Source organism: Lacerta agilis, chromosome 3 (assembly GCF_009819535.1).
Source record: "Lacerta agilis isolate rLacAgi1 chromosome 3, rLacAgi1.pri, whole genome shotgun sequence".
NCBI classification, from domain to species: domain Eukaryota; kingdom Metazoa; phylum Chordata; class Lepidosauria; order Squamata; family Lacertidae; genus Lacerta; species Lacerta agilis.
The window spans coordinates 47,954,936-47,968,164 of record NC_046314.1 but is presented as its reverse complement, the minus strand read 5'-3'; the positions used below and the strand labels follow the sequence as shown (position 1 = coordinate 47,968,164).

General features: G+C 39.8%; 1 protein-coding gene across 1 annotated transcript in view; it reads left to right on the top strand.

The window, feature by feature from the left end:
• SEC63 (SEC63 homolog, protein translocation regulator) overlaps positions 1 to 12,379 on the top strand; it is a 31,070-nt gene extending 18,691 nt beyond the window's left edge. Inside the window, exons 12-21 of the mRNA XM_033143546.1 lie at positions 679 to 833; positions 1,062 to 1,209; positions 1,770 to 1,852; positions 2,688 to 2,747; positions 3,198 to 3,368; positions 4,524 to 4,679; positions 5,784 to 5,885; positions 7,875 to 7,973; positions 8,642 to 8,746; positions 10,771 to 12,379. Of these exons, the coding sequence (XP_032999437.1) occupies positions 679 to 833; positions 1,062 to 1,209; positions 1,770 to 1,852; positions 2,688 to 2,747; positions 3,198 to 3,368; positions 4,524 to 4,679; positions 5,784 to 5,885; positions 7,875 to 7,973; positions 8,642 to 8,746; positions 10,771 to 10,914 (1,223 nt within the window). The 3' untranslated portion in view covers positions 10,915 to 12,379. The remainder of the gene's footprint in view (positions 1 to 678; positions 834 to 1,061; positions 1,210 to 1,769; positions 1,853 to 2,687; positions 2,748 to 3,197; positions 3,369 to 4,523; positions 4,680 to 5,783; positions 5,886 to 7,874; positions 7,974 to 8,641; positions 8,747 to 10,770) is intronic.
• The last annotated feature ends 850 nt before the right edge of the window (positions 12,380 to 13,229 follow it).

The window sequence follows — 13,229 nt, the reverse complement described above, 5'->3', positions numbered from 1 at the left end:
TGTAAAATATACCTTCACATCCTCGTGAATTCTACAAGATAACGATAATTTCCCCCTCAAAATAATTTGTTTCTAGGAGATACAGGCAATTTATTAGGGAAATAGTTATAGAAAGAAGTAGCCAATTTTCTGTAAAGAAAGAGAAATTTTCTTATGTGAAGTTGGCATTTCATGTATTGTATTTTTTAAAAAGGCTTTTACTGACTTACGTCAAATCAATATCTAAGGGAGGTCTCCAACAAAGTAGTTACATTAGCCCAAAGATTTCCATTTGCACAACTGACCTTAACCCCTGTCTCCTCCCCTTGCCCTTCAGAACAGATTTATGGGGTACAAAGAGTGAGGAGGGGGGAATTCTGTTGCACTACAATAAGTCCTTGTGCTAATGGAACTACTTGATACCACCCTAAATATTTATTTTGAAAATAAGATACTAAAGTGGCTATTAAACTGTGTTGCATTAATATACAAAACTTAGAAACAAAACAGTATTTTTAAATTAAAAAACCAGTTTTCCTCCTTTTAATGTTCTCTCCAGTTTCACTGAAGTATACAGTACGACCTTAGAGAATTGACGTATTTAGTAAAAACTTTTGTTTTATTAATTCCTGAGTTACTGAAATGTCTCACTAACAGTTTAGTATACATTATTTTTCTCCTGCTCTCCCATTCCTCCAGAAAGAGAGTTTCGTGCTCCATCATTGGGTTCTCTAGAAAACTGCATGAAGCTTTCACAGATGACTGTTCAAGGGCTTCAGCAGTTTAAATCTCCACTCCTTCAACTCCCACACATTGAAGAGGACAATCTCAGACGGGTTTCTAATCATAAAAAGGTAAGGTGCTGTAGGTTATCAGGAGCCATTTTCAAACTAACTTGCTCTATCTATGACTTGGAAAAAGTTAATTCCACAATGCCTTGACTCCGTTACTTAATTTTCCAGAGAGTGCCACTGTTCATACTTTCTGTTTCCACTGTGATAGATGTTAGCAATATGAATAAATTATGTGGTAGTGGGTTTTATTTTTGGAAAATAGAATTTTTGCTCTTTTTTTTTACCCAGTACAAAATCAAAACCATCCAAGACTTGGTGAGTTTAAAAGCATCAGATCGCCACAATTTACTGCACTTCCTTGAAGATGAAAAATATGAAGATGTTATGGCTGTCCTTGGCAGTTTTCCACATATCAACATGGATATAAAACCTCAGGGTAGGTGGTGTTCTAAATGTCCGCTCTTCATTATTTGGTATGCATTCATGGTGCACTTAATGGTGTCTGCAAAATTTACATTCTTTAGCCTTAAGGAATTGCAGATTTCCTGCATTCTGTAGTCTTAGATTTAGAGTTTGAGAAAGCTCCAGCTTGCAAGCCAATCTTGGACTGCCAGTGGGTCCAGTTTGGCCATGCCCACTTACCAATCAGAAGACATTACCAGGTAACATCAGCTGATGGGCAGAGAGTTCAATCCTGTGCAGAGTGCTGCCTCAGCAGCACATTTCCTGCGAGGAACACCCTGGTGAACCAAACACCTCTCCACATTCCTTGTGCCACATTCAGAAAGTCCCTTGAGTCTTAACTTTCAATTGGATGGATTGTTAAAGGTGCCAGTGAAGGCTTTAAGTTGCATTTTCAAAGATCTTTTAAGATGTTCTCCAGTAGGATTTGACAGCTGAGTGAAGCTTATTTACAAGGAAGCTATTAAATTGGGGGGGGGGGGAAACCCAGTGTAAATTGATGTATCCTTTCACCCCTTCATCTTCCTTCCCAAGTTTTGGATGATGAGGACAGCAACAACATCACAGTAGGATCGCTCGTTACAGTTTTGGTCACCCTAACAAGACAGACAATGGCAGTGAGTACTCTTAATTGCACACATTATTTTTGGGTTCAAACTTTCAAAAATGTATGTTGAGCAAAAAAAAAAACAAAAAAAAAACTTGCTTCCATCTGATTGCACATCTGGTTCATAAATTGAACAGCAATAGTCAATGATATGCCCTGAGTCATCATTGATGGCCAAGGACCATATTTCAGTGGTAGAGCCCCTGCTTTGCCTACAGAAGGTCCCACGTTCAAACCTTGGCCTCTCCAGATAGGGCTGGGAAAGGCACCCTATCAGAAGACCTCAGGACTGTCTGAAACTCATCAGTACTGAGCTAGATGGGATCAGTGGTCTCTATATAAGGCAGGTTCCAATGTTCTCATGTATTAAGGGTCACTGAAGATATAACACCAGAGAGAAGAAAATTTCAGATCTCACATTCACATACTTTTCTGTGCAGTCAGCCTCACACACTCAGCTGCCAGTCATTTGGAAAGCAAGTGATTTCATGTTGGTTTGCCAGTTTTGTAGACTGAATGTAGGATAACAACAACAACAACAACAACAACAACAACAACAACAACAACAACAACATATTTATACCCCGTCGCTCTGGGCAGCTTCCAACAGAATATTAAAAACACAATAAAATATCAAACTTTAAAAACTTCCCTAAACAGGGCTGCCTTCAGATGTCTTCTAAAAGTTTCCTTGACATCTGATGGGAGGGTGTAATAACTAGAATCTTCGTATGTTTGAGGAGTGAGCTAGTGCCTTGCCCTAATATTCGGAATATTGAGTCGATCATGAATTCATGTCGTTGGTATTATGAGACTAATAGACTTTGCTTTGTCTCCCTATTCAGGAAGTATTTGAAAAAGAGCAGTCGACCTGTTCAGCTGAAGAGCAGCCTGCAGAGGATGGCGTAAGTTCAGAACTAGTGGTTTTGGGTGGCTGTGTTGCAACTCAATGAGCTCCTTATGTTAGAAATAGATGGAAATATAGCTACATTGAAAGCATGCTCCTCTGCTGTTTGCATAATTATCCCACTTAACCCTCCCCAGGCATGGCTGTCAAGAGCAGTGTGATCAGTGTCGGAAACTGGAGCAGATCTGCTGCGCCTGATAGTTATGCAGTGTCTTGTCTCATCTTGGCTTGCCTTTCTCATTGCCTTGGCTTTTCCCTCCACTAGCTGGCATGTAGCATGTGTTATCCATTGGCTCTGGGGAGGCTGGCTATCAAACTGGCAGATACTGTTGGCCGCAGGCTTGCTACTTTGCTACAAACTTAAAAGGCTCTGAGGTTATCAGTTGTAACCTTTAAAACACTTGAAAGCAGCTTGACGTGGAACGTTAAACCCTTGTTTACTTTGCAGCAAGGCGATGCTAACAAAACGAAGAGCAAAGGATGGCAGCAGAAGAACAAAGGGACAAAGAAGGCTTCAAAATCAAAGAAGAAGAAAGTTGTGAAAAAGAAGCCTGCACCAGCACCTCTTCAGCAAACGAAGCAGCAGAAGCAAAAGCAAGCAAATGGAGTAGCAGGGAGTGTATGTACCAGCACAGATGGGAGTGGGGAGGAGCAGCTAAGCTATGAGACCTAACAGAGAGCACTGACTAAAATCCTAGGAAAAAGTAGAGCAGGGTTTAAGTCAGCCCTTTTAGAAGTCAAAATCAAGCCAACAAGCTGCATATTGTAGGCTGTAATGTGTAAAATCACCTTACTCGGGTTAGGAAAAAAAAAGCTTTTATTCAGGATTCGAAGGCAGGCCCCTATATCAGTTGATAGAAATTTAATGTTGCTGTCCATCCTTATCCAGGAGTCAGACTGGAGATGGGTGTGTATATATATTACATCACACACACGTATGTTTATCTATGAATAAAAACCAGTACAGTCATACCTCGTGTTGCGTACGCTCCATGTTGCGTACATTCGAGTTGCGCACGTTTGCGACCCGAAAGTCCTCCACAGAGCGCGTGCGGGTGTGCAGAAGTGCAAAAAGCCACAAACTTCCAGGTTTTTTATTTGTGTGTGTGTGTGCGTTCGTGCTACGTATGCCCAGGTTACGTGGCGCGACCCAGAACGGATCGCGTACATAACACGGGGTACCACTGTATATCAGACTTTTATTTTAGATAGAATTTGATAACATGGCTTCATTTGTTTCATTAGGCAATATTAGTTGTCAGCCTTTTCGTAAGATTTTTCTAACAGTTCCTGGAAGAGATGGACATGGCTACAGCAGAGGCCAGGAACATTTCACCTACGAGCCACTCTTGGCCTGTGAGGCTGTTTTCACCAAACTATAACTGCCTGTCCCACACAAGAAATCATCTGTGACATCATGTGTAGGGCAGGTAGAGACATGGCTGCCAGTGTAGTTGGGAGTGTTGAAGTGTGCTCATGATTTTGCATTGGCAAGAGAAAGCAGGTTTTGTCTTTACTGCCCATCAGCCGTTGGATGATAGAGCTAAATCCTGCTGCATTGACTGCATGTGGCACTTTGAAGTCCCAGATCACTTGGCATAATTGTGACATCGGGTGATTGACAGGTGGCAGTCCTCCCCGCCTATCAAATTTGTCCTGCAGTGCTGATTCAGTGCAGTATTTGAGCAAATCTTCTGTTCCATCTTATGCCATCAGTGTCAGAGCTCTTGAGTACTGTTATTAAAGTAATCACAGGATTGTCCTTTTTCTGTAGGAAGTTGTAAAGGAAGACGACGATGAAGTTTCTGATAAAGGGAGTGAATCTGATGAAGATGACACTAATAGAGACTCTTTAAGTGACAAAGATGATGGAAGCGACAGAGACTCCGACAGAGAACAAGATGAGAAACAAAGCAAGGATGATGAAGCTGTAAGGCTCACTTCTCATTGTGTGATGTCACTACCATGTAACATCAATAATAGGATGGTGGCCGGCTGATTATAACCACGTGTACTGGGAAAACTTTTTAGTCATTAAGAGGGCCCTCAGTCGGAGTTCTTACATCCATGAAAAGGGGGAAATGCTGTTTCTCAGCTAAGAGCATCGTTGAAGTGAATAAATCAAAGACTGCTAGTCATGATTAGCTCTCCAGCATCAGAAGCAGTCTGCCTCTGAATACCAGTTGCTAGGAATCAAAAGTGGAAAGAGTGCCGCTGTGCTCGGGTCCTGCTTGTGGGCTCCCAATAGACACCTGGCTGGCCACTGTTGAGTGTAAGATGCTGGATTGGATGGGCCATTGGTCTTCACCAGGACTGTTCTTATGCTGGAAAAACACACACACACATTTGTATTTTCCTTCCAGTAGCACCTTAGAGACCAACTAAGTTTGTTATTGGTATGAGCTTAAGTGTGCATGCACCCGAAAGCTCATACCAATAACAAACTTAGTTGGTCTCTAAGGTGTTACTGGAAGGGAAAAAAATTATTTTGTTTCGACTATGGCAGACCAACACGGCTACCTACCTGTAACTACACATTTGTATGCGCATCTTGGTAACGGGTGAGCTTCCTGTATAATTCCCCATATAAAATCTCCACTCTGCATTAGAAGCTATGATAGTATAGTAATTATTGCATTGCATAAGTTTGTGCACACTTGGTTCTAGAACTAGAATTCTGGAAGACTGTGTCTCAGCAAGGCATAAGTTACTGCTTATAATACTTGGTAAGTGTAGAGAGGACTGATGGGTGAGGAGAAGAATTGGGATATTGTTGACATGGAGAAAATCCATGCCTTGGTTACAGAATATAAAGCTCTGAAGCTGGTTATTTCTGTAATAAGGAAATATGTTGGGGAATTTATTGAAAGATGGCAATGATAACTGGTAAGAATTGATTTCAAAAAAATTGGTCCTATCATCATTGTCAGTAACATTAAGGTGTTTGTATTCCCGTTTTCATTCACCTACACTTCCTATCACGTTGTGAAATTACTTTCTGAAATATGCTGAATACTTTTTCTCTCTCCATTAGGAGTGGCAGGAATTACAGCAGAGTATACAGCGCAAGGAACGGGCTCTCTTGGAAACCAAATCAAAAATAACCCATCCTGTGTACAGTCTCTACTTTCCTGAGGTCAGCAGATGGAGAGCTAAATAATGTTGCATTGAAACCATTCTCCTGTTGACATGTTGTAAAGTCAATTTAAATATAAAACTTGATTCTGAAATTAATATTGTAAAGCTTTAAATTTTTAAAAAAATCTTTCCATGACAGTTGTTCACAAAGTAAGGGAGACCTGAAGACTTCAAACAACTGCAGTACCTGGCTATCTTTATGCACAGCCATACTCTTAAACTTCCCCCATTTGTTCAGGAGCAGTTCCCAATGTGTTGCTCTTGTAAAGAGGTATAGGAAACTGCAGTCTCTTGAGTTTTGCTGCGGATCTTGGCAATAACTTCTTTAGATATTCCATGCTGTACTCTCTGCAAAATATTGAGCTGGGATTTGCTGAGGTTGTATCTTCCTTCTCATTTACTACTAAATAAGCTATTTCTTGGTAAGTGCAGCTAATAACTGCACAGGTTGCCGTGGAACCTTGCCCTCATATTCAGTTCCACAAACATACTGATTTCCTGGCATGGTTATGTTTACCACCCATCTGCTTGAAAAGAGCATTGCCCACTGCACAGGTAGTGTGCCAGCTTAACCCAGACATGCACTCTATTCTAACAGTGATCTGCTTAAAAAGGAAACCTTTAGAACAGAAATCTAAATCTTTCTTGTCAAGCAGTGACAAATATTGAGCAACATGCTTAGTTAGTTTTGTCTGACACTTAAGACTGCACTGTTTCTTCAAAATTGTGCCAATCTCATTTATACTGGCTTGCCATATGAACAGTTTATTCTTTGTTCATCTGCCATGCTAGAGTGCAGAACTAGCCATTGTGATTAATATTTTAATAACACAACAGCCTTTATTTTATTTTGAAAATAATTGCTCTCTTTTTAATTCCTATTTAGAGAGTGTTTTGTACCATTGGGAGTGAAAATTAAGATATGTCAGTTAGATAAATTTTGTGGAAATTGGAAACACTGGAATTCTGTTTACACAAAATTAAGCACAATAAAACTGAAACAAGCTGACCCTTCTACGAAAGGTAGAAATATTAACCCCTAACAGAGAGTGCCCATGGTCAGGATGCCAGCTGCATCCTCTTTGAGGTCACTATAACTTGTGGTGGGCTCAAGCAGGCCAGCTTAACTCCCTCCCCTCACATTTTCAGTTTTTCAACCTACTAAAACTCCTGGAAGTCACAGAGCACCCCATCCCTATTTGGATATTTCAGGGAAGGGGTGGCTTTGTACGTGTAAAAATGGACACTTCAGGATTCACCTGAGCATGTGATGCCTGTCTGTTCCTGTTGTGACCCTATTTTGGCTCTAAACATCTGAGTCCACTATTAAAAGGAGCAAATAGATACCAAAGACGGACCGGACAGGCAGTACTGGCATGGTCATGGAGACTACCATGTTATGGACTCTCTAGATCTCTCTTCTTAACTAGCAGGCAATTTAAGCCTGGTTATCTCAAGCAGTTGGTAAGGCGATAAATTGGTGTGCCAAGTATATTGTTTATTATTAGTTTACTATTTTATTTTGTCTACTTATGCAACACTTACTAGATCTAAAAATATCAAAATGGTTTACAATAAGGAGTCAGAGACTAAAGCAATAAAGAGTCAAGGGATCTATATCCCTTTGTAATGCAGGTGGCAGCTCTCATATGATAGGGCAGAAGATTCTGATGCAGAAGACAAGCATGTAAAAGGAGATGTCCTTCCCAACATCTAACTTTCTGTATTCATAAAGGAGCAATCCATATTGACAGCTTTTACCCTCAGTCTAAATGAAGTAGTATAGTTGAGACCCAAACTTAGCACTTCATCTGTGCTTTCCAAAAACCTCACTGCCTAACATGGCAATATTTTGACTCCCTGGTCTATGTAGGGTTAAGGTCTTGGGATGACCCAATTCAAATTGAAAATTTAATTTCACTGATCTAGGGTAAGGCTTTCTATTATTATTTTTTCCTAACGTCCTCCCTATTTTTCTCCTTAACAGGAAAAGCAAGAATGGTGGTGGCTATATATAGCAGATAGGAAGGAACAAACACTAATATCTATGCCATATCATGTGTGTACACTAAAAGATCGGGAAGAGGTAAAGTATCATGTTACTTTCCAACATTTGTTTGAACCACTGGTGATTTCCATTGACACTCTTAGTCTTAAAAAAACACACCCAAACCCAGCAAGTATAAGTCTCTCCACTTTTCCAAGGGAAAGGAGCTACACTCTCAAAAGTATAAATAAATAAAAAAATAAAAAATGGTCTAGTAGCACCCTAGAGACCAACTAAGTTAACTTAGCTGGTCTCTAAGGTGCTACTAGACAATTTTTTATTTTTATATATATTTCTACTGCGTCAGACCAACACGGCTACCTACCTGAATCTCAAAAGTATATACAAATCATTAATAAAAGAGAAATAATAATGGTTGTTGTTTAACTTGCTGAGGGATCATGGGGCACCCATTGTTGTTGTTGTTGGTTTCTAGTGATTTATTAGTTTGTTTCTTGCTTGTATAGGATATTTTGTTTTTTAATGTTTGATGCTTTGTTGTGTTTTTATATATGTTGTACGCCACCCAGAGTGGCTGGGGAAACCCAGCAAGATGGGTGGGATATTAATTGTAAAATTATTATTGTTATTATTGTTATTATTATTATTATTGGCTTATCTGTTCATTTTATCAAAATTGTTTCACAGCTCTGCTTGTAAATGTCTGCTTATAACTTGATGATGTTGTGGATTAATTTTGTCTCTAGGTAGAACTAAAGTTTCCTGCACCTGGCAAACCTGGAAACTACCAATATACGGTTTATTTAAGATCAGATTCCTACATGGGCTTGGACCAGATTAAACCATTGAAGGTATGCTCTCTAACCCTTGCAGGTTTGGGAGGTGTTTTTTGTGTTGTTGTTTTTTTGTTTGCAAATTCACTGCAGAGATTGAAGGTGACTGTTGCTATAGAATTTAATGTGCACAGTCTTGTGCTATTCCACAATTGTGATTTCTTTATTAATGCTGGGTTTTTAATCTAACCACAGGATCGTTTATCCTGCTTAAGCACAAGCAATGAGATCCAAAGATTGCAACCTCATTTACAACTACAAGTTTAAAAAATCTCTTAACTTGGCTTACCACCCAAATATATGCATATCAATGCAATCACACACAAATCAGTGATAGAGCCATTTACAATGCAAAACTAAGAGAAAACTGCTTTTGAGTTAACAAAAACAGATCTAGAAGTTTTAGTGTGTGCATTTCCCTGTGTAAATGCATTCCATAACTTTGGGGCCACCGATTCCGCATCTGCTCGCCACTGATAGCACTTCCGTTAGAAGAAGGAGGTGGAAGTAGTGCCTTCCCAGGAAGTGTGTAGTGTAGTGTAGTGCTCTTTCTGGTAATTTCTTGCCTGGGAGAAGAGCTTTTCCCAGAGATTTTGTTCCACAAATGAGCTCTACTTGATCAAAAGGCTTCCCCTCTTCTCTCATTCTTGTGGCAGTGCACATCTGTGTGCATATCTACAAGAGTAGTTATTTCTGTTCCTCCTTGGCTGGGACCTAAAGGATCACAATCTGCATGCATTAAGATACTGGTAGGAAACATTTATCTCAAGAGAGAGAGAGAGAGAGAGATTCAGATATATCAGATGGAGTGGGGTCAGGGGTCCCTCACAAGGGGCTATTTAAGAGTGCTGGGGAACATAGTGGGAAAGACAGTGCCACTCCCTTTTGCAAGTGTCCCTTCCACTTACACTAGCATTAGATTCAATCCAGGATAGCAGTGCCACTTGCAGAGCCACTTCAGTGCGACATCCGGAGATGTAAAAATGAACTGGTTAGGAGCCTACTTCTCTTTTTCTTTTTAAAAATGTAGTATGTAAATGAGCCATTTATATGAGCTAAAGCTGATTGACTTCTGCTGACGGAGCCCCTTAATGATGATGATGATGATGGTGATGATGATGATGATGATAGTACTTTTATTATTTATACCCCGCCCATCTGGCAGGGTTTCCGCAGCCACTCTGGGCGGCTTACAGCATATCTAAAAATATCAAGCGTGAAAAACCACGTGATACAGGGCTGCCTTCAGATGTCTTCTAAAAAGTTGTGTGATTCTTTATCTCCTTGACATCTTGATGGGAGGGCGTTCTACAGGGAGGGCGCCCCTGCAAAGAAGGCCCTCTGCCTGGTTCCCTGTAACTTGACTTCTTGCAGTGAGGGAATCAGCAGAAGACCCTCGAAGGAGGACCTCAATGTCTGGGCAGAATGATTGGGGTGGAGACGCTCCTTCAGGTATACTAGACTGAGGCTGTTCAGGGCTTTAAAGGTCAGCACCAACACTTTGAATTGTGCCCAGAAATGTACTGGGAGCCAATGTAGGTCTTTCAGGACTGGTGTTATGTGATCTCGGCAGCCACTCCCAGTCACCAGTCTAGCTGCTGCATTCTGGATTAATTGTAGTTTGTGGGTCACCTTCAGAGGTAGCCCCATGTAGAGCGCATTGCAGTAGTCCAAGCAGGAGATAACCAGGGCATGCACCACTATGGCGAGACAGTCTTTGGGAAGGTTGGGTCTCAGCCGGTGTACCAGATGGAGCTGGTAGACAGCTGCCCTGGACACAGAATTATTGTGGTCATTGGGCTGTCACTGAGCTTCGTCTTTTGGCTTCTCTGCTTCTGCACTTTCCCTTGAAGTTTATTGTTTATCATTAGGCTTGCTGTGTGTGTGCAAAGTACTTTACTGGAGTATTATTAATATTATTATTAGCCTTGTAGCATAATTCATAATTCTGTAAGCCCCAACAACTTACAGAAAATAATTTATCTCTGTGTTCTAACTCACTTCCATCCTTTTCTGGACAATCTCCCAAACTCTGTTTGCAGCTGGAAGTTCATGAAGCTAAACCAGTGCCAGAAAACCATCCACAATGGGATACAGCAATAGAGGGAGATGAGGACCAGGAAGACAGTGAAGGTTTTGAAGACAGTTTTGAGGAAGAGGAGGAAGAGGAAGAGGAGGATGACTAAAACTGTACCATGAACTAACTTGTGTTACACAGGATATCTCTACAAACTTTTGACCTGGGAAGGGATAAAACAAAAACAGTGCAGAAGTACTGAAGATGGATTTTTTTTAAAAGTTTCTCTTTACCAATTATGAGTGCTTTATGTAACTTCCCAGTGGAGGTCTATTGATCAGTTGGTATAACCTGGAAGATGCATAGGGCTCTTTTACAGCCTTTAAGTACAGGACGGTGCATTTATTTCAATTGAAAATAAAAGCTTTTTTATTCTAAATGTCCAGACGTGTGGGCTATGTTGTCTGATCAACTTTTGGTCCAATATATTAAGAGGTACTATTGTTAAATAGAAGCAATCTTTAAATCAACCTTTCACACTAGAAAGTTTATTTTATACATTGTTTGAAGTCTCCTGTTGAAATTAACACCCCCCTGAGTTTCTGTTTTGGTAAAATCCAAAAGCAGTTTTGCAGTGATACATGAACATTACTGAAGCTGAGATTTATAGCTTTAAACTTTGTTTTGTTTTGGACTTCAGAAATTGGCATCCTACCCTTAGTTGGGGACATTCCATATTGTCATGAGGGCTGTTTTTTTTTAGTTTTTGTTTTTTTTAAAGACGTAATCTACCTTAAGCAGAGGGGAACTTTTGCCCCATACTCTCATGCAGGTTATAAATGTTTTTGAATCTTTCAATGGCTTAAAGCATATTTAAGCAACTAATATCAGCAAATCATACAGAATTTATTTATTTTGATAAAACTATGTATCAAATGACTGTGGGACCATATTTTACTCAATGTGGTGGTTTAATACATAACACCTTTTACAAAAGGTAACAATTATCAAAGCTGACATTCTTGGCTTTTAATCTACCTTAACCCTGTCATAAGCCTTTTAGGACAGACACATAAGGCACGCTAAGATGGTATGTTTTTGTATTTATTGAGAACAATTCAAAATAAACTGGACTAAATTTGTTAAAACTGCATTGCAATAGTGCATTTCTCCTCTCTCTACTGAGGGCTGAACAGGGATGCTAGCATGGAGAACCAGGCTTCATTCTCAACATAAATAATTGATTTCAATTTTTAAGTGTATTTCTGGAGCGTTCTGTGAAGGATAAGCAAAAACTTACTACGAATTTCACTTTCTGCCCACATGTAAAGTTAATAAATATTGATGTGGTTAGAAGCTATAGAAAAACATCTGAGTGTCAATCATGTAGTAAGATTTTTATAACTTATATGTTGAGGAACTGCAAGACTGAAATACTGTAAAACCTTTGTGACAAATGAGTTTGTCATAACAGGAAAATTTCCATATAATGGAAGCTGCCCAAAAGCCAAATGAGCTGCTCACTAATTTGTGACCTTGTTTATGAAATAGAGGATTGTCACTTTAAATGCAAACTTACATTGATAATATTTCTTTGTAATTGCAATAGTTGCAAATAAAATTTGAAAAATGTCCTAAATGCGAAAATGGTTTCATTGAAAAAACAACAACAAAACCCTGTGCTAAGATGTTTTCCAATTTAAATTGTAGTGAATGGATGCAGTCCAGAAGTATTTGTGTGTGCCAGATAGAAACATGTATTCAAGATTTGGGCTCAGTTTTCTGTTCCAGCTGCACATCACACCAAAAGACCATTAAGTGCCAGAGCACAACAAAAAATGTATGATACAAAATGGCTTGGGGCAGAAAATTAACCATCCTTGGCTTCAGAATTAAACAATCCTTGACTTAAACTACAGGTTAGAACAGCATCCTCCAACATGGTGCCTTTCATATGTTTTGGAGTATCTCTTTCATTTCCCTGCTTTTCTTTGTGTTTATGCTTCCACAACCTTGGGAAATTAGTTTTCCCAGGGGCCCCTCATGTCAGGCAGCGCCCAGGCCTTATTCTTACTGACAATGTGTTATGGGATAGGATGCAGTAACCTAGCAGGCTTGTTCAACTCTTGTGGCTTAAATATTTTTGCTCAACCTGCTTCTCTAAGGACAGAGTGTAGCCTTTACAGTGAGCTACGGCTAACCCTAGCTCTGTCATAAGTACACCTGCATGCTACCAGTGTGCTTAAAACACCTTAATAAAAAATAAATAAAAAATTCCTTCCAGTAGCACCTTAGAAACCAACTAAGTTTGTTCTTGGCTACCTACCTGTAACTTAAAACACCTGCTTGTCATATTCACACTTAACCTTGCATAGGTGTGAACTCTTCAAGAGTGCACTTAAAGGGTAGCCAACATGGTTCTCTCTAATATTGTGGGACTACAAGCCATGAGAATTGGCAATGCTGGCTGGCATCTGGATGACA